At 53.2% G+C, this 24,648-nt stretch overlaps 1 protein-coding gene across 2 annotated transcripts; it reads right to left on the bottom strand.

Annotated features, from left to right (window-relative positions):
- Positions 1-1,011: 1,011 nt before the first annotated feature.
- On the bottom strand, positions 1,012-24,329 carry ASIC1 (acid-sensing (proton-gated) ion channel 1). 2 transcript variants are annotated; one of them, XM_008582998.1, is made up of 11 exons: positions 23,955-24,329; positions 23,180-23,375; positions 6,815-6,965; positions 6,048-6,175; positions 5,588-5,744; positions 5,203-5,259; positions 4,600-4,753; positions 4,056-4,147; positions 3,455-3,534; positions 3,247-3,351; positions 1,012-3,087 (listed from the first exon to the last, which is right to left on the bottom strand). In XM_008582998.1, the coding sequence occupies exons 1-11, from the start codon at positions 24,314-24,316 to the stop codon at positions 2,983-2,985; spliced, it is 1,587 nt and encodes a 528-aa protein (XP_008581220.1). In that variant the 5' UTR covers positions 24,317-24,329; the 3' UTR covers positions 1,012-2,982. The 2 variants fall into 2 exon arrangements, with proteins under 2 accessions (XP_008581220.1, XP_008581212.1); XM_008582990.1 differs by lacking the exons at positions 23,180-23,375; positions 23,955-24,329 and adding an exon at positions 9,666-10,325.
- Between the last annotated feature and the right edge of the window lie 319 nt (positions 24,330-24,648).

Genomic DNA, 24,648 nt, shown 5'->3' with positions numbered 1-24,648 from the left:
CCGCCGCTCGGAGCCACAGACTGGAAGCCCGCCCGGGCCGCCATCTTCCCGGAGCCGCCGCCGCAGCTGCACAAAGAACCGGAACCGGAACTCCCCCCGCCCCCCGCGCGCCCCCCGCGCGCCCGCCTAGCAGTCCGCTCGGCCGGCCGGCCGGCACGGGAGACTCAGGGCAGCGAGACTGTGGGCTAGAGGGGGGCGGCTAGCGGAAAAGGCGTGCTGACCACTCCCTCCCGCCTTCGCGGTCCGGGAGGGAAAACCATAGAGAAGAGGTCTGGGATAGAAAGGCCCGGTGAACGGGCGCCCCCAGGCCTACGGGAGGACTACAAGGACCTGGAAAGGGTGACCACAGCCCCAGTCCCAACCCTGACTTCAGCACTTTGATAAGAGGACTTCGGAGTAACTGCTTCATTTTGGCGCGGTGTATTTAACTTTCCAAAGCTTCGATTGCTTTTCGTTTCATTCTCTTGCTGCTATAACCCCGGGGAGGCTGAAGAGGAGACCGCATTATTTCATTTTATAAATGGGAAAACTGAACTCAAAGAAGGTAAATGACTTGGCAAAGGTCAACCAGCAAAGTAGCAGTAAAGCTAAATCCTAGTATCCAGATTTCCTTGCTCATAGCCCCGGACTCATTCCACAGATAAAGGGACTCAATAACTACCTCGCGCGGGAACTTCGACACCTTTGTCTCTGACATTTAACCTAACCTGCTTCCACATTTTAAGTTCCATTTTATCTTGAATTTTGACCCTACCCCCTCTCCAAAGAATCCTTTGTGTTGGGATTCTGTTTGGGCTCTTTGTTGCCTTTGACCCCTCCCTCTTTCCCTGCCCAGTGGTTCAAACCATTCATTCCTGGTATGACGGTCAGACTGTCCCATCCCAGGAAGACCAGGGTCTTTCTGCTCAAACCTTCTTACTCCTTCCCTGACAGTTTGGCCACAAGCCAAGCTCAGCTTGGCGGGGATACCTAAATACTTTTCAAATAAGAGAAGAACAACACTGAAGAAGAGATGGTTGAAACCCAGTTTATTAGGCCAGAGGCATGCGTCACTCAGAGCCCTGCCTGCTGTTCACCCATCCAGTGCACACGTCTTGGCCTTGCTCCTGCTTCCCTTTGGGGAGGTCTGATCTCTAAGGAATTCCTAGGAACCAAGAATTCCTAAAGATACTATAGCCTCACTCTCCAGCTCCAGGCCAAGGCACAGGTGACCTGCCCCAGGTCCTGCTCTGGGATTGGAAACCTAAAAGACAGCTGGGTAGAGGAGGCCTGGGAAGGGGTCAGGGCTCTGGCCTGGGAGGACTGCCTGATAGAGCAGGCCCTCTACCTCGTTAGTCTTTCATTAAGGTAGGGAGGGACAGAACAGCAGAGTGTTCAGCTCCCACTCTAGGCCTAGCTCTTTCCTCCCACTACCAAACCCTATCTAGCCAGAAAATATAAGTGGTGGGCTTGGGTATTAGGGGAGGAAAGGGGGCTGGGCACCCAGAAGGAGAAAAAGGCCATTGACTGAGGACCTCAGCTTTTGCCCATCAGCACCTTGCTGCCCCAGTTGCAGTAGTCACCAATCCCTAGCTCCCTTCTGTCTCTGACAGTCTTGACTGTGTGTCCAGAGCAGATCTCCATCCCCTGGGTGGGGTGTATCTCTGTAGTAACCCATTCCCTGGGGAGGCCACAGTCAGCCAGGCAAAGGGCAGTGGGATGGGCGGAGCAGGGGAGAGGAATGTTAAGGCTGCAGGAAGGGCAGAGGGTCTTCGGCTTGGGGGAGAGGGTGAGGCCAGAAAGAGGCAAAGCTTGTGATTCACAGCTTCCTTTATGTCGCCACCGAGACAGTGCGAAGGTTACAATGCGCGTGTCATCTCCTTGTGCTTCTCAGAGGGATGTGTGTACACAGTACAGACACCAGGGGAGAGAGTCCAACTCTTTATACAGGCGAAGGCATTCAGAGACCAGGGAGGGGGCAGAAACACAGAATAGGGAACTTCGGATGGGAGGATGGTTCTCAGAGACAAGAGGGGATGGGGCGGAGACAGACAGGGTTAGGGAAAAGTATATACAGAGATATAGCAATATAGAGTCTGTATCATATAGAAATAGAAAATGCAGATGAGGTTGTTGAGAGAAGCAAATGAAGTTGAAGAGGTCTTAGGGGAGTTCCATAAGAAAATTTATGGATGTGGCCCTATGCAAGGGCTTCTGGGAGAGGGACCAGCGAGGTCAGGCACCAGTGGCCCTCTCCCTGAGCTGGAAGCTAACCAGCCAGGTTTTTTATGGGGTGGTAGAGGAGGGCTGCCTCTTGGGATTTCTGTCCAGCAGCTTTGGGGTGGGGATGAACTTGTAGGTATCAGGATGTGGCCTATAGCACCAGGGCCACATCTTGTTCCCATCTCCATTTTTTCAGGGGATCCCCCACCCCCTAGAGATTCCACATAATGTGAAGGAGTGGGACTATGGTTTTAGTTCCTGTCTGGAGACTTGGGTTTGGGGCAGTCACTGGGCTGCGAGGGTCTCTTAAGGCTGGGGAAGCCCCGCCACTAGCCCTCCCCCTTAAGGTACATTCTCTGGTTTGGGGCCAAATTCCAGACCCCAGGGATCCCCTCCACCCCTCACTGGGAGGGGACTTTGGTGACTGGTGGCAGCAGAATGTAGGTGGACACTCAGATGATAGACAGCCAGACAGACAGAAATCAGGCTGGGAGCTAGGGGAGGCAGCATGGAGGACAGAGGGGCAGCCCAAGGTCCTTTGCCCCGTTCTCTCTTTTTAGTTTCTTGCTTAGATTAGTTTAGTTTTGTTAAAAATTAGAAGAATGGGACAGAGGCAGGGAGAGGACTCTATGGTCAAGACTCCTTCCTTACCACAGACAAGAGGAAAGGACTGCCTAGGAGTGGGGGTGAGTCCCCAGGGCAGATGTGAGAGGGCCTCCGGGGCCGCCTTGCTCTCCTAGCCCTCCGCATCTAGGCCTTTGGTACAGCGGCCTGCGGGGCTCAGCAGGTAAAGTCCTCAAACGTGCCTCGAGCCGGATGGTGAGGTAGGATGTTGGCAGCGTACGTCATCCCGGCAGGATGGCCCCGGAGACTCTCGCACGGGTTCTAGGGGAAGGGCACAGGACAGGGACTGGTTATCAGAAGAGCCACTGGTGGCGCCGGGCGTTGGGAGGACAAAGGAGAGAAAGTGGCACGGGGAGCCGGGGGTTCCTGGGGCGGTGAGGGAAAGGGTGGGCCGGAGGGCGCCCCTCGCTGCTCCCTCACGTGTCTTTTGACGTCGTCCAGGCTGAGGGCCACGCCCTTGTCCGCGCTGCTCCTTTTGGCCTCCTTCTGGCACTTCCCTCTCCGGCATAGCTTGTGCTTAATGACCTAGGGCGGGGCGGGGTGGGCTGGGCTGGCTGGAACTCCGCCCCTCCCGTGACCACGCCCCATCGACACCCCGCCCCGAGCATCCCTGCCGCGGCCCGATTACCTCGTAGGCGTAGTCGAAGAGCTCCAGCACTGTGAGGATGCTGGCCCCGATGAACAGCCCCATCTGGCCCCCAATGTCACCTGCGGGGGCGCAGGAAGATCACGGAGTCAGGACGCCATGGGGGCGGCAGAGCTCATGGGGACCAGGGGGGACCGGGGCAGGCAAGTCGTATTTGCAAAGGGATTGGAAGCCTTCATGCAGAAGGATCGCAAAGCCAGATTCTGGCAGGATTTTTATTTTCTTCTCTCTGCTTCTATGCATTTTTATACTTTTCTAAAACGAACAGGTTTTACTTAGAAAGAACAATTGCTTACAAAATATCCAACACTCTTAGTCTCTGGGCCAATGTCAGGGGCATGTGAAATAGTCTCCACCCCCACCCGCTACCCCTCCCTCACGGCCACAGGCTTCTTTTCCGCTTTGCCTTAAAAGAAGGCTCAGCCCCCTTCCCCCCCCCACATACCAAGACAACAGGGTTTGGGGAAAGTCCCCTGGGGATGGGGGACCCTCATGGGACAGACATGAGCACCCTGCTTTGGGTGGTAGGGAGCCATGCCACGCCCAAGGCATGAGAAGGGGACAGGTGCCATCAGCAGCTCACCCAGGAGCCCTGCAATCTCATAGGCCTTCCTCTGTTCAATGGTCTCATAGTTGAGGACTTCAAAGAAAATGTCCAGCACCAAGATGTTCTCCCTGCACGGGGGTTGGGGGAGGAGACCTAGATTCAAGTCATATCTCTGCCTCATACTAGCCAAGTGACCTTAGCAAGTTAGCCTCTCTGAATCTGTTTCCATATCCATAAAATGAGATGCTGATGGAGATACCTGCCTTTTAGAGTTGCTGAGAGGATTAAATGCGATGGCATGTACCAAAAGGCACTCTGCAGACTGGCAAGTGTGAGGTAATCCCAGTTACAGCAATGAGGTGAAGATAGAGGATAAAGTGAGGAGGGAGGAGAAAGGGGTGCTTCCCCCACTTATTCCGGCTTGATCTTCCTTCCATACCCACTCCAGACTCTTTGGTTGCATCTTGGATCTTCCCCATGTTATGACAACTCCCCCTGACTGCTGGCTCCCCACTAAAGCCTGCTCATACCTTCACAGTTCCAGCCTAAATGCCCTGCTCTGCACAGTCAGAGCCCTTACCCTATGTACTGCTCAGACTTGTTGAACTTCTTAGCCAGGTACTTGGCTGAGGCTTTGCTGGGTATCTTGACCATGGACAGCTCCTTGCCATAGCGGGTCAGGTTGCAGGGCATTTCACACACGCAGTACTCCTGGTCCTTCTCCACCAGGAAGTCTGCGCCCAGCCAGGTGAGAGACTCCAGTTGAGTGGTGCTCTTCTGCCAGCACCTTCCCAGCATGCCCGTCCTGGCACAAAGGAACCCTGGGCCCCTTCTCTTTTCCCAACCTGCCCTTCACCTCAGCCCTGTGCCCGCCCTGAGCTGATCCTCATCCAGCCTCCCCATGGGTATTACTTAATCCTGTATCTCATTCCCTTAGCACCCTCGGGGTCAACCAGCTGAGGTGCTGATCAGAGAGGGTGAAGGCCCCTCCCAGGTAACCCCATTCATTTTTAATAGGGGCCTCTGAAGATGGTATTCTCAGCCTTAATGTCAGATACAGTTGAGGGCACAGCCTAGTCCAGGAGTTATTTGAAGCTTCTGGGAGCTTGGTCCAAAACCCCGGGGAAGGGGCTGGCATCATCTCCTTCCCTCCCCCAGGCTGCCCCAGGACAGGGGTGTTTACCCAGAGCAGGATCCGCACACTCCTTGTACTGCTCCGGAGTGCAATAGGGGGCGTCCCCTACAGAGGAGAAAAGACAGTGGTGCAGGATGGAGATTAGAGGGGTCTTGTGATGGTGGTGGTACCAAAGGCCTACAAGGTGGAAGCTGGGAGAGGTGGGGAGGGTAGAACTGCTCTGGACGTGACCCATCCCCACAGTTCACCCCTCCTAGACCCTTCCCACCCATCCCTGTGGGTACAGGGACTGAGGTCAGAGAGACAAGAGCCAGATGAGTATGGGATGGGACAGGCTGGAGCTGAGGTGGGGAGGTTGTATGGATGGGGAGTTGGGGAGGGGCAGTGTAGGCCGAGGGACCTCAGGATCATTCCCAGAGCCCTTGGGCCTGACCTGGCATGTGCACCATGCGGCAGTTGCAGTTCTCTACTAGATAGCGTGTCTCACAGTCGATGCGGCAAGCGGTGATGCTGTAGGAGTCGAAGAAATCCAAATCCGAGTCCATGGTAACAGCTTTGCAGGTGCCCCAGGGCGGGGGCAGGTAGATAAGCTGCTGGGAGAGCCGGGGAGCTGGGGGAGTGTGGGGACTTCTCCCCGAGTCACCTTGACGAAGTTCTCTGACAAGACACAGAGCTCAGGAGCCCTGCCCCTTCTCCCTCTATAGCCTCTGAAGACCTCAGAGTTTACAGAGGATTCTCATTCATTAGGTTATGCATGCCTCTGACTAGCCAGATTACACCCAAGCCCTGGCTCTCCTGTCCCTCTCATTATTGATTGCCCTCCACTCCATCTTGGCATCTTGGTGTTGCCCTCGACACCCCACCTCAGGACCAGCCTCCCATGGCCCTCTCACCCTCTGCTCCTGGCAGGCCACAAAGGTCTGGAAGCCTGGGGCTACACCAAAGCCCAGTTGGTCGATGAAAGGAGGTTCATCCTGACTGTGTATCTGCACCTTGATGCCCGCTTCAAAGGATGTCTCATCTATAGGAATAAGGGGTGTGTGGGCTGGGAGGGCTTCTGACTCCATAATCCCCTTCAGAGCTGGGGGCACCCTACCTTTCCCCTGGGAATAAGCACAGCATACACTGGGACTAGATGGGAGAGTCTATGGGGTCCTAGCCCACCCCCAGCATCCTTCTGGGTTTATAAGCTCCATGCTGCTCCAATGACCCCTGCTTCCTACACACTTCTTTTCTTACCTGGCTTCCATTATGCATCTTGGTGTTTCAAATTCTTTCTCCCGGAGTGTCACTGTGTCAGACACTCTCCATTTCTCCCTCTCCCTTTCTCCCTTCTCCCCCATCTCTCTCTGCCCCAAGGCCCCCCGAGACCAGACAGGCAGGCAGCCTGAGAAGAGAGGGAGTTATTTATAGAGTGAGTGGCGGACGCTGATGGAAAGGATGGCTGGTTACCTTGGAGAGTAACTGAGCCAGGGAGGGGGAGCCAGAGAAATGTGAGTGTGGAAGTCAGGTAGAGTTGGAGATGGAGATGGCAAGATGCTGGGAGGAACGGGAGAGAGCCCCAGCCCTGCCTCAGGTCCCACTGTGGAGCCCAGGAGTCCCCTGGCAGAGGCTGTGGCTGGGAGTCATGGGGAGGGGGCCCCTGAGGGGGGTGACATACCAGTCTCCCCCCATACAGGCAGGTACTCGTCCTGCTGGATGTCCAGCATGATTTCCAGCCCATTGCCCGTCCCACCCTTCATGGTCTTCAGCCGCGGCCGCCCATCTCGGCCCGAGTTGAACGTGTAGCATTTTCCATACCGTGTGAAGACCTGGTGGGGGCAGAGTGGAGCACTTGAGAGTCCTGCCGGCACCTCCTACCCACCAAGCTGTCCCCAGACCTGTCACCTGTTGGAATCTCCACACCCTTCAGGAACAATTCCTCCTGTGCAGCCCATTCTCCATTTGTTCTCCTCTCCCACCTATTCCTTGCCCTTCTCTGCCCGGCTGTGTGCCCTGGGAAGCTGATCTTTGTAGGGTACATTGCCTGAGCTCCTTTGCCACTTGGATGGGCTTCTGGTTGGGTTTGGTTAATGGGAGGCATCAGCAGGGGATCAGAAGGCAGGAGGAGAGAGAGATTGGGGTACTGATCCTTCCCTACCTCTCACCCTTCTGTAATTCTGGCAGTGGCTTAGACCCTCTGTGACTACAAATCCTGCTAGGAGGTCTCCCCCCATAGCACCGTTTCCTTTTGTGCTCCTTCAGCCTAGACGTGCTAACAATTTCCTACAATCGCTAGCTGCCTCAGCCCCCCTTACTGGCTTCTTTAACCCTGCCCACAGCTCTGTAAGCAGTCCCTCTGTTAAAGTATTTTTAATTGAACAATTAAGTGCCCATCTTTTTTCCTGCCAGGACCCTGACATCTGCACCTCCGTGACCAGGATCCTATCACTGCAAGACCCCCTGGTACCTCCTTAGGACCCTCCCCTCAGGCCCAAGCTCCTAAGGTCTAATGAAATATATCTTGTCTTCTCTTGGATTTCACCCCAGGCATCTGAAATCCTGCTGTCCCTAATACCCACCCCCAAACCAAGCTAAGCTTTTTAGTTTGCTGCAGCCATTAGCCCCTTATGTCCATCCTTGTCCCATTATCACTTGAACCTGAGAGTAGACCCAGTTGCCATGCTGAGGACCATGCTCACCCAAGTACCAGCACCTCTTCTCTCAGACCACAGACTTGGACCGAGCACCCAGTGCATGGCATGTTTGACAATGCTTTTACAAAATTATGAGGACCTCAGACAATATCTCAGCCCTGGGGGCAGTCTCCCCAGTCTTCTTCCCACTCCATGCCCCAGCGCAGCCTTTATCACAGCTCTGATTACACAGCTGCAGAGAGAACAGTGAGCCAACTCTCCATGGCCCTTTTCCCACAGCCTCCCTGAATGTTCCCAAGTTCCCACAAGTGGAGTGGGTGTGCTTTTACTACATCAGGATAGTGACAAAGTCCACAAAGTGAGTCATAAGGTGAGTACAGACACAGTCCAGAAAAGGGGAGAGACAGAAATTTCTGGCCAGACTGGAGCAGCAGGGGCAGTGGGGGTTACTAGGAAATAGAGTCTTTGCCACCCTCCCCATTCCTAGAAGAGCCCCCTCTACCCTCCTCCAGAAAAGAAAACACGCTGTTCTCCTCCATGTCCTGTGTGAGGTCCAGAGATGAGGCAACAAGAGAACTCTGAGGACTCCTAATCCCTCAGCCTCACTACCAGTCTTGTAGCATTCAGCCACAGGCTCCAGGCTGGGCACACACCCATGCCTACCCTCCATCTGGGGATGTGAGGGATTCCAGCGGGTGGTTGTGGCCCAGCTTTGCGCTGGTTCAGAGGACCCGGCTGCCGAGCAGTTGATTGCTGCTGCCACCTGGTGGTTCTAGGTGAGAAGTGTCTGCTCTACCCTCAGGCCCTAAGGAGGCCAGATTGACCCTTTTTTGTCCCACATTCCTCTCTCTCCTGGCCTCTCTAAGGCACAGTACCTGTACATCTGCAGGTACCTCCCCAGGTCCTGTACATCTGCAGTTATTCCATGATGCACTAATATGATGACACCACCTGCTCCTACACTAGGGAAGAGGTGGGGGACTGAGGGATGGGTGTGCAGAGAAGGAAGGCCTGGCGTCTGGAACGTGGAGGGGGCAGGAGAGCAGTCAGGCCAGACAAGAATGGATGATGAACTGAGGAGAGGGTGAGATGCCGGGGGTCCCTCAGCAGGAAAGGCTCCAAACACCTGGGTAGGAGGCCAACTGGGAGGACAACTCCCCCAGTGAGGACTTCCCCCAGGAAGAGGGTCTCTGGCCACATAGAGCTGGGGGGGAGGGGGTATGATTTAGAGGAGGCCTGTTATTTACCCCCCCCCCACAGAGTTGGTGGAGTGTGGGGTGCCTGCAGGAGAGAGCGCAGGAAGACCACGTGAGGATGCAAAGAAGTCCCTGCTATGAGAGCTACCGACAAGGGGCACAGTGGGGTGGAGGTGAGAGCTGTCCTCACTCCTCCATCACCTCCTTTCCACCCCTTCTCCTGCACCTCCAGAGACCAGGTGGCACCACCCCAGCTTCAGCCCAGGGGCAACAGACAAGATAGTTAACATCTGACCAGGCATAGGCACCCACCAACAGACCAAAGGTTGACCTCACAGTTGGAACAAGGTCCTGAGGCCCTGCTGGACTATAAGGAGGTCTGGGGAGGGGCAGGCAAGGCTGGAGGATATTCAGGGAGATAAAGGGGTCTCAGGGAGGCAGCTGATTACCAACTAGGACAGACATATTTCAAGATTCTAACAGGAAGAGCAGTACTGGTATGGATCTGGGAATACCAGCCCAGCTCCAGACCCTGGGCTCCCAGGTGAACTCTGGCCCAGGTAGGCCCAGTGAGGTGGGGGGGGCAGCATGGTCACCGGGTCAGCCCCAGTAGATGACAGTCAGGGACAGCCATGGCAGACACTTTAGGGCACTGTGCCAGGCACAGGCCCCCACTCACCACTGAGAAGTTGTGAGGGCCACAGGGCCCCCCGCAGTAGGAGCAATAGAGCAGCATGTCCTCCAGCCGGTGGCAGGAACGATTGTAGAAGCGGTGCAGGTTAAAGGGCTCCCCAGAGAAGGCCTCAGGCCCCGGTGGAGCAAGGGGCACCCCAGGGTCATCACTTTCATCCAGTCCCAGCATGGGGGCCAGATAAAGCAAGTCAGGGTAGCTGAGCTGGGAAAGCCGCACAGCATTGGTGTTACAGAGGGTGACTGCTGGGAAGGCCAGCTCTGTGGTGGCCACTTCATCTAGCCGAGTCACGTGCGGGTAGCTGAGGTAATAAGCAACGCGGTCCCCTACCTGGCACAAGAAGGCACCCAGTGCCAGGACAAAGGCCACTACCCACAGGGCCTGTCTTGGCCCCAGACCCCCTTCCACAAAGATGTGGCTGGCGCCATGGAGGGTGCAGCTCTTCGCAAAGGCCACCAAGTCCACGGGCGGATCCCCCTCGTTGACCTCCTCCCTTTCTGCCTCCTTTTCCTTTGCCTCTTTCTCCGCTTCTGATTCTGAGTTGTGCTGCTGCTGCTGCTGCTGCTGTGGACCCCAAACATCTCCCAAGGTCCCTGGGGCGTCCTCTCCAGAGGAGAATGACACAGAGCAGAATATCTGTATGGGCATCTTCTCCAGGGGCTTCCTGGTACCAGGGGATTGGCAGGAGGAAGGGGGAAGGTGCCAGAGGGAAGGAGATGTGACCCCAGGTGGGGTCCAGCAGGCCAGCCACCCAGCCCTTCAGCCAGGTCTCTGCGGGGCCGGCGGGCCGTCCTTCCTCACCGGGGCCTCCGTGGCAGTGTGGCTGGGGTGGGGCGGGGCGTGGGGAGGAGAACCGGCCTGCTCTGCCAGGGAGGGCAGGCGTGTGGGCTAATGAATAATGGATGGTGGTGGGAAAGGGAGGCTGATGGAGAGGAGGGGTCCTAGCACTTTCCTGTCACCAGCTCCAGTAGGACAGACAGGATTTAATACAGAGTGGAAACTCTGGAAAAGCCCAGAGCTAGGACTCCTGGTACCCACCTCCCCAGGTAACGTGGGACCCAGCACAGTCCTTTGCTCCCGATGCCACAATGACCTCAACCAGCCACAGTCCCTGCCCACTCCCCCTCAGCCCCTGCCAGGACACACACCCATGCTCTCTCCTCCTCCAGTCTGTTCCCAGAACGCCCCTCAGTTCCCCCCTCCCAATTTTGGGTCCTCTCCCTAATTCCCATGTGGTCCAGTTATTCCTCTGGGATACCAAGCCCCCACACTCTGCAGGCACTCTTTCAGAACTCTAATTCCTCTCTTGACCCATAATTCTCCACCAGTTATTTCATTGACTCCCGATTCTCCCAATCCACCCTTACAGCCTTCTCTAATAATTCCTTTGATCTCAGCTTCCTTCCAATCACTGTCCTGCCCCCCTAACTTTCAGTTATTCCCTGAAACCCAATTCCCCTGAAATCACTCCCTGGACCCCCAAGTTCCCTCCAGCCAGCCCCTGACCCCATTTCCCCCCTCACTCCCCTGACGCCTAGCTCTACTTCAGGTCTGTCCCCTCCCCTCCGCCCTGCTGAGCTGCATTAGGTTGCTTTCTCCTCCCCCACCCCCCTCTGTGGCTTATGGGGCGGCCCAGGTTCCATTAGCAGAGGTCTCTCACTGACCACAGACTCATTTCTGGCCAGTTCCCGGCACTGGGGGAGGGACCCTGTCTCTTGCAGCTGAAACGCTTCCTGGCAGATCGCCACTACTCTTCCCAGCGTGCCCACCCCCAACAATTCAGAAGTGGAGTTCGAGGGATTCTCTTCTGGTACGTGAAAGAAATTGAGATCAATGGAAAGACAGAGGATCCTGGGTCAGGTGGAGAGTATTGGGAGCTGACCTGGGGTTCCCCCCAAAACCCTTACCCTTGTAGACCCCCAGCCCCTCATCTCTAAGGCTCCCCCTACCCTGAATTTACCATTCCCTTCCCCCAGGCCCCTGGCCCCTATGTGGGCTCTGATTACTCAGGGCCACTGACTGAGGAACTTGAGCCACCAGCCAAGTCTCCAGGGCCAAGAAGGTGACCTAAGGAGAGGAGAGGAAGGGAGGGAGGGAGGTAAGTCAGATTAACCCTTCCTCTGCAGGGCCAGAGGAAGAGCAGTGAGGGTATTCCTTAATCATCCCCTAGCCCCAGGCCCCATTCTCCCTCCTCCTTTTCTACCCTCCTCCCTGCTCCCACACTTCTTCCCTTTCAAATTTCCATGCAAAGACCCTGGAGTGTGTTGGGGATGGTAGGCAGGGTGCCACGTGCTAGCAGAACAGACTGATGTGGAGCCTTTGGCCCCAGTTTTGCTGCCAGGGACACAGAGGCCCCAAAAGAAGAGAAGTCTTGAGATCTGGCCCCTCTCCATCCTTAGCACTGCCCTTAGACTGGCCTCATCCTTTTCTGCCTAAACAACAGCCTCCCACAAGTCTCCCTAACTCCTGCCTCCTGCAGATTCTCCCTACCTTCAGTCCATGCTATGTGATTCTGACCATTCTCCTGCTTAAAGACCTCTCTCACTCCCCAGTACCTTTGAAGGTGAAAGCAATTTACCTTCCAGCCTCACTTCCTACCACTGCCCCTCCATCCCAGTCCAGCTTCCAGTCACCCCAGACACACTGGGCTGATCCACAGTTCTGTGCCTTCCCTGGACTCCATCTAGAGAATTCCTACTGATTTTCCAGGACCCTACTCACATGTTACTTTCTCCAAGAAGCCTTCCCTGACCCCACAGAGCACAGCTAGTCCCACCTGGGGAATAGACTGAAAGGTCCAGTTCTGCTCAAGGCCCTCTGGGTGTGAGTAATGACCAGCAGCTCCTTGAGGGCAGGTATTATGAGGGCAAAAGAGTAGGACCCCGAGACCGTGGGGAGAAACAGAAAGTGAGAAAGACCAGGAACACCCAGGGCAACCAGAGAGAGGTCACTGCAGAGATGAGGAGAGGGAGAACCCCGCCCCCACCCCCACCCTGCCCCTTCAGCTGTTGTTCTGAGGCTTCTCCTACTTGAATTCATGGGTTGCTTTTCTGTTTCCTGTTCTGTGTGCATTTTCTTCCTGCCTCAAGCTCTCAGAGGACAGGGTCCTCATCCCTTGCACCTGCTCAGGAAGTATTTCAGAGATGAGTTCCAGACTTGGGTTTTGGGGGGCCTGACTAGGCTGAGGCTTGGGCTGGGGAAGCTGCAGCTGCCCATGCTTCCCATACCCACTAGAGGGCATTGTCTCCCTCCTTCAGACATCCTGGAAGGGAAAGTAGATTGGACTTCCAGAGGGAAGGAACTGAGGCAGGGAAACTTCCAGCTTGGGGGTCCCACCAGAAAGAAGGGTGTGCACAAAAAAGCAGCTTCAAAGGACAGAGAGTTTTGTATGCCTGGATATCTGCGCCCCCCAGCACCAAGACCCACATTGCACAGCTACACATCACTACCACAGACACACAGCCCTGTGTAGGGCAACACACACACCCCTGCACTCTCTCCCTCCTTCTCCCCTGGATCCTCGCTCCTCTAACATTTTCTCTCACCTTCATCTCATTCAACTAGACAAATCCAAACTCTTCACAATAATGGGAAGGTGAGGGCCGGCCCGTGGCTCACTCGGGAGAGTGCGGTGCTGATAACACCAAGGCCCCGGGTTCGGATCCCATATAGGGATGGCCGGTTCGCTCACTGGCTGAGCGTGGTGCTGACAACACCAAGTCAAGGGTTAAGATCCCCTTACCGGTCATCTTTTAAAAAAAAAAATAAAATAAATAAATAAATAAATAATGGGAAGGTGAGGAAAGTGCCAAGGGGCATACACAGACCCCCCAAGCATACACATGCTTGGCCCAGGAGAGGGGCCCAAGTAGACACATACACAGAGCTATGCTCAATCTGAACCCTCTGTCCAAGGATGTGACCCTTCCCCACATCACTCCCCACCAAGTAGTTCCCTTCAGCTGTGTGTGGCGACCGAGTGTTTCTAATTTCCTTTATATCTCTTTCTGAATTCCAACTGTCCCTCATATCTGTGTGATATTTCATGGTTTTCAGTTGATGGCTCATGTGACCCTACCACAACCCAGCAAAATATGCAGGGCTTACTTCACCCTCATTGGACAAGTGAGGAAATTGAGCCACAGCAACCTGTTCAAGATTCATGGAGAGCAAGCAGTGGGCCTGAGACTGGCATTACGTCATCCATCTCCAATTCTTTCCCTTTTCAGTCTTTCATCGGACAAGTGAGGAAATTGAGCCACAGCAACCTGTTCAAGATTCATGGAGAGCAAGTAGTGGGCCTGAGACTGGCATTACGTCATCCATCTCCAATTCTTTCCCTTTTCAGTCTTTCATTTACTCACTTACACAATGGAGAACAGGTAATGGACCCAATCCTGCCTTCATAGAGCTTACTGTCTAATGGGGGAGACAGACATCATCTTAAAAAATCATACACATAGATATTTAATTGCAAACTATGATAAGTACTAAGAAAAATATATTATGGTTCTGTGGGGGCAAATGACAGGGGGCCCTTACCCAGACTGGGGAATCAAGGAAGGTTTCTCTGAGGAAATGATGTTTGAATTTCAACCTAAAGAATATGTAAAAATGAGTAATTAAGTAAAGGTGTGTGTGTGGGTGGTGGGACTCTCTTCAGAGAGAGAGCAGTGTGTCCTGAAGGGAGAGAGCTGATGGGAAGCATGTGTGACTGGAAAGGTGGGTAAAGACAGGCAGGACCTAGATCACTGAGGGCCTTCAAGGCCATGGTAAGGAGTCTGGTCCAAGGACAATGGAAGACTCCCCATGGAAGGATTTCAAATGATCAGAGGTGTGTTTTGAAAAGAACATTCTGGCTGCAGAGTGGAAGAACCAGAGGGACTGCTGGAAGACTGGATAGGGAGCCATGTGGTGGTCCAGGTGAGATATGGGGTGGTGGGACGGCTTGGAACAGGATGATAGAATGGATATGTTTAGGAGGCAAAATTAGCAGATCCTGTCAAGGCAGATAAGGGAGATGGAGTGTCGGGGATGATTTCTGGTTTGCATAACTGAATGGTAGGGTGGCTCACTAGACAAGTCACACGGGTAAAGGACTAGTTTTGGAAGATGATAAGTTAGGTTTTGCACACGCTGGTTTTGAGGAGCATCAGGGATATGCAAGTAGAGATGTTAAATGGGAAATTGGCCATTGGGCTGATGCTAAGAGGAGAGAGCTGAGCTGAGACATCAATTTGGCAGTTGTCAGTGTGTAGATGGTAATTGAAGTCATAAGTGAAGATGAGACTGCCCAAGAATAGAACATAAAATTAAAATTAAAAAAAAAAGACAGAAAGGAAAAAGGCCTGATTGGGCAGTATCCATTAAAGCCAAACAGAATCCTATCCCATACCTTAACCATAGCCCCTAGTTATATACCCAAGAGATGAGTGTACATGTCAACCAAAAAACATGAACAGGAATGTTCATAGTAGCTTTATTTATAATAGCCAAAAGCTAGTAACAACACAAATGTTTAACAACAGTAGATTGGATAAATAATTTGTGGTGTATTTATATAATGAGATACTATGCAGCACTGAAAAAGAGCCAACTACTGCTACACACAGCAACATGGCTAAATGTCACAGACATAATCATAAACAAGGTAAGACAGATACAAAAGAGCATATACCATATGGAGAAGACATATGCTCTAGGAAGTTCAAACACAGGCAAAAATTATCTATACCAAGAATAGTGGTCAACTCTCGTGGCATAGTATTGACTGGGAAAGGGACTGACGGAACTTTCTGGGGTGCTGGAAATGTTTTATACCAATGTAATATGTAAAATATTACATTGTAAGATATACCAATGTAAAAATAGTATGCCAATGTAAACATTCTTCAGATGTACCATTAAATTGTACCCTTACAATTTAAAGGAAGAGCAAAGCTTGGGACTGAGCCTTTAGTAGTGACAACATTTAATGGCCAAGTGGAAGAAAATGAACTGGCAAAAAGACAGAAGACTGGCTAGACATAGGAGGGAAACCAAGAGGGTGTAGTTGCCAGGAAAGAGAGTAGTTAAGAGGTAGTGATCAACTATTTTGAATGATATTAAGAGATCAAGGATAAAAAATTGTTTGCTGGATTTGGCAACATGAAGGTCACTAGGAGCCTTAGCTAGAGCCATTTAGGAGGAGTGATGGGGATCAGGGAATAAGGCAGCCTGGAGTGGGTCAGAAATTGTGTTAGAGATGAGGATATGGAGACAGTTAAATATATACATTGCCTTTAATAACTTTGTGAAGGGAAGCTGAGAGATAGTGTGGAAGCTGGAGGGTGCTGTGGAGTTGAGAGATGTATGTATCTTGGTTTTTATCTTAGCTCAAAGCCTAATACATAGTAAATGCTTGATATATGTCAGCTGTCGCTATAGCTATATATTTTAAGATGGGAGCATCTTAAGCATGGTTCAGTGTCGATGGGACAGTTCCATCTGTAGAGGAGAGAGAGCCAGGATCAGTAGGATAAAGTTCCTAAAAAGGCAGAAGGGGATCAGATGGAAAGAATAGGTTGAACTTTCAAACTAGATAAAATGAATGTTCCGTTCTAGAAGCTGGTACCCAGAGGAAGGAGGAGATCTTGTCTGAGGCTTCTGTTTTCTCAGTGGAGCGGGAGGCAAGGTTGAGGTCTGCTGAGGATAAGAGAGGAGCTAGGAAGGGTGACTGCTGGAGAAGAGTGGAGAAGTTTGCAGTAGTCATCGGGAGAGCAAGTTGACCAGGAAAGCACGGTGGCATTACCAGGCAGCACTGTACACCCATTTAAGGATGTTAATCAAGAACACAATGTGATATCAAGCTGCCCTGGTGTGTGACTTCCTCCAGTAGAGCCTGGCTTCCCTGGTGCCACCCTGGGGAAAGCCAGGTGGGTTCATCCAAGATTGGAACTTGGTCAGATGGTGCAATAAAATGGCAGAGGAGTCAAAAGATCTGGCACACTCATCCTGGAGGTGGGATTCCCAGGGTCTTCTCCTTTGTACTGTTCCTTTCCCTTCCTGCCTCACCACACTGCTTCTCCACAGAGCACAGGGAGCTGGGGAGCCCAGAGCACCCTCCTCCACCACCCACTCCCACTCTGACAGCCACACACAAAGAACCTGGACTTAGAAGAACTGAAAGCAGGGTCCCACTTTGTTATTTACCGGCTGTGTGACCTCAAGCAAGTCATATAATTATCTGAGCCTCAGTTTCCTCATCTTTCCAATGAAGATATTAACATCTGCCTACCTCCCAGAATTATGAAGATCACATGAGCTAAAGTGAAGGGAATTTGTAAATTGCAAAGCACGACTGAAAAAGATGAGTAATTTTGCTCGTATGTGCTTCGCATGCAACCAGAGGTCTGCCCGCACAAAAGCCCTTTTGCAGCCCCACATGCTGAGCTGTGTGTGCCCCATACACATCCATATACTTCCATTTCACACCCTGATCTACATCCACATTCTCCCCCAGACACGCACATTGAGGTGCACACATGTGTCTGCACACTTGGGGCACACATGCAATGAGTGTGTTGTGAGGAAGTCTGAGTTGGCTGCTGTCTGAGTCAAGACCACTGCAGCAGTCTCTCCATGAGGAATGTTCTCAGCCTGGCACACCGATTAGAGACACAAAACTAAGCTACACAGCCCAACCTCCCAGGCCCCCAGGACTGTCAGCCAGTTGAGGGCATACAGATAGATAAGAGGAGTGGGAAAGGGTTTTCTTTCCAAGAGCTAAAGGAATCTTAGAAAGATCACAAGTTGCCCTCTCTCTCCCTTGACAGTAGATTTGGAGAGCCTGGGGTCGCAGAGTTTCTGTCCTTACAGTTTCTTCAGGGAACTTCCCTCAATGAGTGATGAAGCCAGGTGGAACTCTACCTGAAATAGAACCCAGGAGCCCTAATGCTCAGCCCCATCCTCCACCCCAGTTAAGCACCTTCTCGTTCTTGCTGTCTCCTTCCCAGTTTTGCATCCCAGAATGCTGAAATAGAACCCAGGAGCCCTAATGCTCAGCCCCATCCTTCACCCCAGTTAAGCACCTTCTCGTTCTTGCTGTCTCCTTCCCAGTTTTGCATCCCAGAATGCCCACTAAGGAATCTGACTGGAAGGTTCTCAGCCAGCAGGTAGAGACTTCTGGAGCGGTCGCCTCAGACATACAAGGGAAGGAAAGCTGGTGCCTGGGGGGCCTGGCCAAAGGCAGGAAATGGACCTGCTGGAGAGAATTGGCTGCTTCATCAGCTGCATAGGGTGAGGTAGAGAGGACACCAACCAGCACATTCTATGAAACAGAAATTTTCTGAGTAGCTGAGCTTGGCTGGGGAGTGGTCGCCTCAGACATACAAGGGAAGGAAAGCTTGTGCCTGGGGGGCCTGGCCAAAGGCAGGAAATGGACCTGCTGGAGAGAATTGGCTGCTTCATCAGCTGCATGGGGTGAGGTAGAGAAGACACCAACCAGCACATTCTATGAAACAGAAATTTTCTGAGTAGCTGAGCTTGGCTGGGGAGATTGGTGGACTCCACCTGAATGTTGAGGGTCCGCTCATCACCCGCGTGTCACTCCTTGTTCCAAAGCCCCCCGGCTTCCTTTACCACCACCCCACCATTCTCAGCTTTTAGCCTCTCTGTACTGCACTCAACTCTAAGTTCCCTGAGGGCGGGGACGGTCGGCCTGTTCACCGTACCCCGGCTCCCAGCACAGGACCTGGCACTTAGAAGCAGCTCTGTCACAAAAATGAATCAAGTGGAGCTCAACACTCCCTCCACCCCAGTTCCTCCTTCCCATTCCTAGTATTCAGTCTCCCTCACCATCCCCCGCAAATGGAAATTGCTTTCCACAGAGTTGAAGTGCACTGAGAAGCAACCTCCACCGGCAACGGAATATTCCTACCTCTCTGCAGGCCTCCCCTCTGCTTCCTGGACACATTGGGGGTGCAGTGGCCACACCCGTGAGTTCTCCACCAGCTGGACAGTGAGAAAGGCCCGGGGCTTGGAGGCACTCCTCCCCGCACTCCACTTCTGGGCTCTGCCCCCAGAGGCACTTAGTTACTTACATCAATTCCCTATTACTTTAGCCAACAGCCTGGAGATCAATTAGCTTAGAGTAGCCTCTTAGCTGATAGAAGTCTGGGAGAGGGCTGGGGCCAGAAATGGCTGGGGCAGTGAGAGGGGCGGGTGGTGAGAAGAAACTAAGCTACCCAAAGGATGTTTATGTATGTCTGTGTATGAGAGAGAGGGGAAAGGAGAGCGAGACCCTCAACCCAGGGTCTGTCCCCTGGATTCCCGCAAGTGGCTGTGCTCCACCTTCTGTCTCCAATTTCCTATACTCAGTTCAGGTGCTTCCTCAGCAGGGAGGGAGGGGTGGGTACCCATGAACCCCTAGGGTGAGAGCTCCCTCCTCCAAAATTAAGCTCTCCACTTCAGTCTCTCCTATCCCTCTGCAATCTGTGCATGCTCCCCTTCCCATCCCACCCCCATGAAGACCACCAGGCCTCTGGGTGGGGCTGCACATGACCCTCCCTCCTCTCCCTGCATAGCAGTTTGGACAGCTTTTCCCCCTCAGCAGCCCCTCCACGCCCCGCCTACCTGGAAGACACAGACTCAAATGGTAAGGTCGAGCCCTCACAAGGGAATCCTGGTCTGAGCTACTATGAGGTGGGGTGGGGGATAAGGCAGACCAGGGTGTGTGGGTATGAGGGTGTCAGTGAAGGGGCAGATCCATGGGGATGAGGAAGATCCTGTGCTAGTCCTGGCTCTCCCCAGGCCCTGCCATCCCTGGCTCTACTTGCTTTAAGATGACCTCTGTCCCTGCTCTGGGTCCCAGAATCACCCACCTCTCATGTCAGCATCTCACCTCCCTAGGCATTCCAGGAGATTCCTGTCCCCCTCCAGAACCTTGGAATTTCTGTTCCCACCGCCTTCATTCCACCTCTCCTCTGGGGGATTCTTGTCCTGACTCCAGGGTCCTCAAGGGGGACTCATGTGGGCCTCTTAGGGATTCCTGTCTCCCAATTCCACCTCCTTTTGAGAGAGATTACTATCCCCACCACACCTACCCCCAGAATTTCCATTGTCTGCCTTCCTCTCCCTTCTCTTCCAGGGTCTAGAAATGAATTCGTGCTCCTCCCTCCCCCAGGCAAAGGCCCTGGGTCTCAGCTGGAGGAGGGGGTGGCATAGGGCAGGCTGGGTGACCATCTGCCAGCCCCCTCCCCTTGGTGCTGCTCAACATTCCAGCCACATCGGCCGCTCCCATTGCCAGGGACAGACAAGGTGCAGCTGGAGGCTGGCACCAGCTGCGACTGTGCTCACTCTCCCAGCCCCCACCCAGACACCAGCAGACAGCTGCGCCCGGGGCCCCCTCCATGGAACCCCTGCCCTGCCTTAGCCTGGCTGGCTTCAAGGTGGGGCAGGAGAGAGGAGCCTGGGACCTGTTGCCCAGGCAACCAAGCACCCCACTGGGAAGGAAAGGAGGTGGTCAGGGAAGAGGGGACTTTGTGGTGGGGCCTTTGGTTGCTCTTTTGGTAGCTGAAGAGGGAGCTACTTTGAGACCTCTCCAACCAGATTGCTGTGGGGATACAACCCCCACTGCCCTCCTGCCTCTCCATTCCCAAAGGATTTCCAGACTAGCTCCTCACAGATTTAGTCCAGCTTCCCCACATTCACTCCTAATCTCCCAAGCTGATTTGGCCACACCTGGGGGATGTACCCCAGTCAAACACTCTGTGGTTGAGCTGGACTCAGAAGGACATTTGGCAGAATGCCTGTTACTGCAGACCCTCGTCAGGGCACTTGGGATCTTTGAGGGACCAGAGTAGCCCCCTTCCTATGCCTCCTGTCACCATCCTCCAGGAACAGGGTTCTTATTGTGCAGATGAGGGATGCCCTTGGAAATCCACAGACGAGTCCACATGTGCCCATGCACACTATATTTTGCAAATACTTCAAGCAATGGCATGGACCCCCAGTTAAGAATTTCTGCACTTGAGGCTGCAGAAGATGCCAAAATGGTCTCCCCTAAAGCCTGACCCTAGAGACAAATGTTTTCTGTCAGTGCTGCACCTGCCCAGGAACTAGATACACACCCCCAACACACCTCTGGGCCTAGCAGAGAATGGCAGGGATGGGGAGACAGCTGTTAATCATGAGTCCAAGGAGAGGAGAGAGAGGGTGAAGCACCAGGCCAGGAGTCCCTTAGGACTGGAGAGCTGGAGGGGAGTGCCTGCCAGGTCCTTCTTCCCCACCATGGAGACATCAGACATGGACTCACAACCAGCCCCCATCTGTGTAGGAACATCCCTCCAGGTAGAAGTAGTACAGTTGTTGACATAGAAAGGGGCTAGCAGTGAAGTCAACCAAAGAGGGTAGAGAGAAGGGCTGAGAAGTTTGGGTCCAACCAGATTCAGCATCAGGTCTTTGACATGGGCTGAGAAACAGCAAAAACCTGGTCCTCCCTGACAACTCAGAGTCAAGTGCCCCAATTGGGCCAGCAGGGTGCTAGCTTGTGTGTCTCTCCCCCTTGCAAAAGGAAGAACTCAGATTGCTCCAGAACTTGGTGAACAAGTCATATCTCTATCTGACTGCTTAGAATTGTCCCCTCAGGCAACATGGACCACTCACAATTCAGTTTCTACATTACTGTTAGCCAAACATTTCTTAGCATCATTTAGAATCTTTCCGGACATGATGGACAAATGGAGTGTCAACTGAACACTTTCTATGGACTAACTGTATCCCAATTTTATACCTTGGCACCTTCCCAGATTGAGCCAAGCACTTCACTCCCTCATCTAATACTACAAACCACCCAAGCTAATAGGTTTTCTCTATCTTTCTTGGTGGTCCTGTCAGCTTGTGTGTTGGGTGTGTTGGAGAGGACAAGGGCAAGGGCTTTTGCTTCCACCTTCACCTACAGTTGACTACTCTTGGGAGCGAAGTTTGTGAGCCTGGGAACCCTCTGATCTCAAGCTCTGGGGAATCGGGGACTGTCCTGTTGTGAAGAAAAATGGGAAAGGAAGTCGGTCTTGCATCCAGGCTAAGCTCTCATCAGCTTGGCTCGGCAAGGAGTGTGGTCATGTAACCTTTGTCCAGCAGGACTGATAAAGGCCCAAGAAACCGGCTTGCAGAGCGGGGCTTAAAGAGATTGGGAAGTCTTGTGTGACCTCAGCAGGACACACTGTGCGTGACCATGGCTCAACCTTTCTACCCACGAAAAATGCAGTTCATGCTTCAAAAATGCTGGGAGGGAGAAAGCAAGTGGGGGAGAAAATGGGCAGGGAGTAAAAGAGAGGATCTGAGAGTGGAGAACAAGGGAGTCCTAGGGGAGACTGGGTTTCGAAGAAGCAATGGCCAAAATTGGAAGTGGACAAAATAACTCCAGGGTCAGCAATATTAATGAAAAGAGCACACTGCATTGGGACTTACGAGACATGAATTCTGATCCTGCATCTGTCACTAACCAGCTATGTGAGCTTGGGCAGATCATTCTATCTCTTTGTGTCACAGTTTTTGTGAATTTGTAAAATAGAGATAATTTTGTTATTTTTCAAGAGGATTGAGGGAGAGTCTAGGAAGCATTCTGAAGTGTTATAAGCATCATCCTCTCATTTGTTATTATCATTCACACATGGCTCCAGTCCTTTTTGTCTCTTTCCAGCCTCTGTCTGATTCTTAACCCTCAGGAATCTGTGTGACTTGCCCAGGATCACCTAGCACATCAGACGCCAAAGTCAGTGCCCCTGCTCCCTCCCTGAAGTGCTGGCCTGAGGCAGCCACATCTGTAGGCATCGACGATTTAAGAAGCAAAGGAGGCCTCCAGTTCAGCAGTGACTGTGCATCCTGATCTCTTCTTCCTCAGATCCTGGATCTGTGGCTCTTGCTGGCAAAGGGGGGAATCTAACTAGACAGTATGTGCATGTGTATGTGTGTGGGTTGGGGTAGCATGGAGAGAATTACGTGTCCAGCTGTTAAGAGAAAGTTTCCCTTACTTCCCATGCTTCAAGGTGCTTCTCAAACTTTAATGTCTGCTCAGATCACCTGGGGATCTCATTAGAATGCAGATTCTGATTCAGTAGGTCTGGGAAGTGGGGTGGCAAAGTTCTGCATTTCTTTCAAGCTCCCAGGTGATGGTCCCAGACCTGGGACCTAATGACCCCCCCCAGCTCTGACACCTGTGGGACAGAAGGTAAGATTGGTGGGGTTGGGCCACACCAGGCCATGTGTGTGCGTGTGAATGTAAGTGTGAGTGTGTGTGTTGTGCACCCTCCTGCCGTCATGGATGGAAGGCTGAGGCTCAGGTCCTCACACATGCAAATGTGCCCTCATGCTGAACAAAGTGCCCTCCTGCCAGAAGTGAACCCCAGAACACATGACTTCCTCTCCCAGAGTAGCAAGCACCACGAGAGGCCTTGTCTCCCCCTTGTCTCCTCCTCCTCTGGGGGCCAGGCTGACTCACACCCCACATCAGGGGATTCACTCACCACCTTGAAGTCTTCTGCGCTGCAGACCTCTCCCCGGAAATGGCAGGAGAGCAGCATGTCTCGAATGTCATGCCCTGCTCGATCGTAGAACTCGCGCATGTTAAAGGGCTTGGGCTTGAAGCTGCGGAAATTGGCCTTGTCCTGTAATATCTCCAGCTGCTTTTCATCTGCCATCTGTGTGTCCGGTATCTCATACCTGGAGCCCCGGGGGTGAGCAGCACATGGATCAGCACCACCGCCAGTGTCCTGTACCCAGCTGGGGTGGGGTGGGGGGGTAATCAGCATCTAGCCCTGGGGATCAGGCCTGGGTATAGGCAAGGAGAGATCTGGATATGTCCAGAAGACAGAAGGATCTGTAGTGGCTGCCCAGGGGCTGGGCATCTCAGCACATGGGTGAGAGGAAGCATGGAATGAGGGTGAGGGGAGACAGAGAGATGATGGCAGGAACCATGGCTTTTATACTATAGTCTCCACCCTTTAAAGATGGTCTGCCCTTATTCCCCAAGTGAGGAGAAGGTTAAAACAGTGGCGGGAGGGAGGGCAAAGCTCACCCCAGAGTGGGTGACAATGTCTCACAACTCAGGTTGGGTATAGGAGTAAAGCTGTTTTGCATTATGCTGGGATCAGAGATCGGATGCCCTTATTTGGGTACTCAGTAGTACCCCAACTTCTCTACTGTGAGTGGCAGGTTTGGGGGGGGTAGATGCAAGCACCCTGACTGGAACTCATGCAACTCCAGAAGCAAGGCTGAGGGAGGTGGGTGGGAGCCGCCCACCTGTTGTTGAGCAGGGCCAGCAGCTCCCCTGCATGGTACAGGTCATTCTTGGACACTTGGCTAAAGCGGAACTCGTTGAGGTTGCACAGCGTGACGGCAGGGAAGGTGAGCTGGGAGGCAGCCACCTCGTCGAGCTTTGTGACGTGGTGGTAGTGGAAGTAGTACTGCACACGCTCGGTGCACACACACAGCAGCACCGCCAGTGAGCCCAGGAAGCACAGGGCCCACAGTGCCCGCTTCAGAGACAGGCGCTCATAGGAGAAGATGTGGGCCAGGCCGTGCAGCGTGGAGCTGCTGGCGAAGGCCTGAATGCTCACCGGCTGGACGCCACCCACCTCCTCCTCCTCGGCCTTCAGTTCCATCCTTGCCGAGCAGGTCCTGGAGTTGGGGGGAAGGGGGGAATAACAGTCTGTCATTGTCCTGGGATGAGAGTACACATGGGGCCCCTCCAATGTGTCCATCCAGAATCTTTATCTCCAGAGGTCACTGCTCCTGGGGCAGAAGACTTCCCTGATGTGAGAGCCCGAGGTGGCTGGTCGAGGGACACATCCCAGGACAGGGACCTTCCAAAAACAGAGGCTTAGGGGGTCAGCTCAGGACAAGAGAATGCTCTCCCAGGGAAGCTTCCCAGGCCCGGGGAGACCCCAGATATAGTCATCTGAGGGAGAGAGGGAAGTCCTGATGCTCCCACAGG

The sequence above is a fragment of the Galeopterus variegatus genome, unplaced genomic scaffold (assembly GCF_000696425.1).
Source record: "Galeopterus variegatus unplaced genomic scaffold, G_variegatus-3.0.2 Scaffold95, whole genome shotgun sequence".
Taxonomy (NCBI): Eukaryota; Metazoa; Chordata; class Mammalia; order Dermoptera; family Cynocephalidae; genus Galeopterus; species Galeopterus variegatus.
The sequence above is the reverse complement of the archived record's forward strand: the minus strand, read 5'-3'. Positions and strand labels throughout refer to the sequence as shown.

Coding starts and splice junctions, on each gene's coding strand:
- ASIC1 (XM_008582990.1), bottom strand. CDS start 10,325: ATGCCCATACAGATATTCTGCTCTGTGTCATTCTCCTCTGGAGAGGAC. Junction 3,352..3,454: donor TCTTCGACTACGCCTACGAG/GTAATCGGGCCG, acceptor GCCCCGCCCTAG/GTCATTAAGCACAAGCTATG. Junction 3,088..3,246: donor TGGACGACGTCAAAAGACAC/GTGAGGGAGCAG, acceptor CCCTTCCCCTAG/AACCCGTGCGAGAGTCTCCG.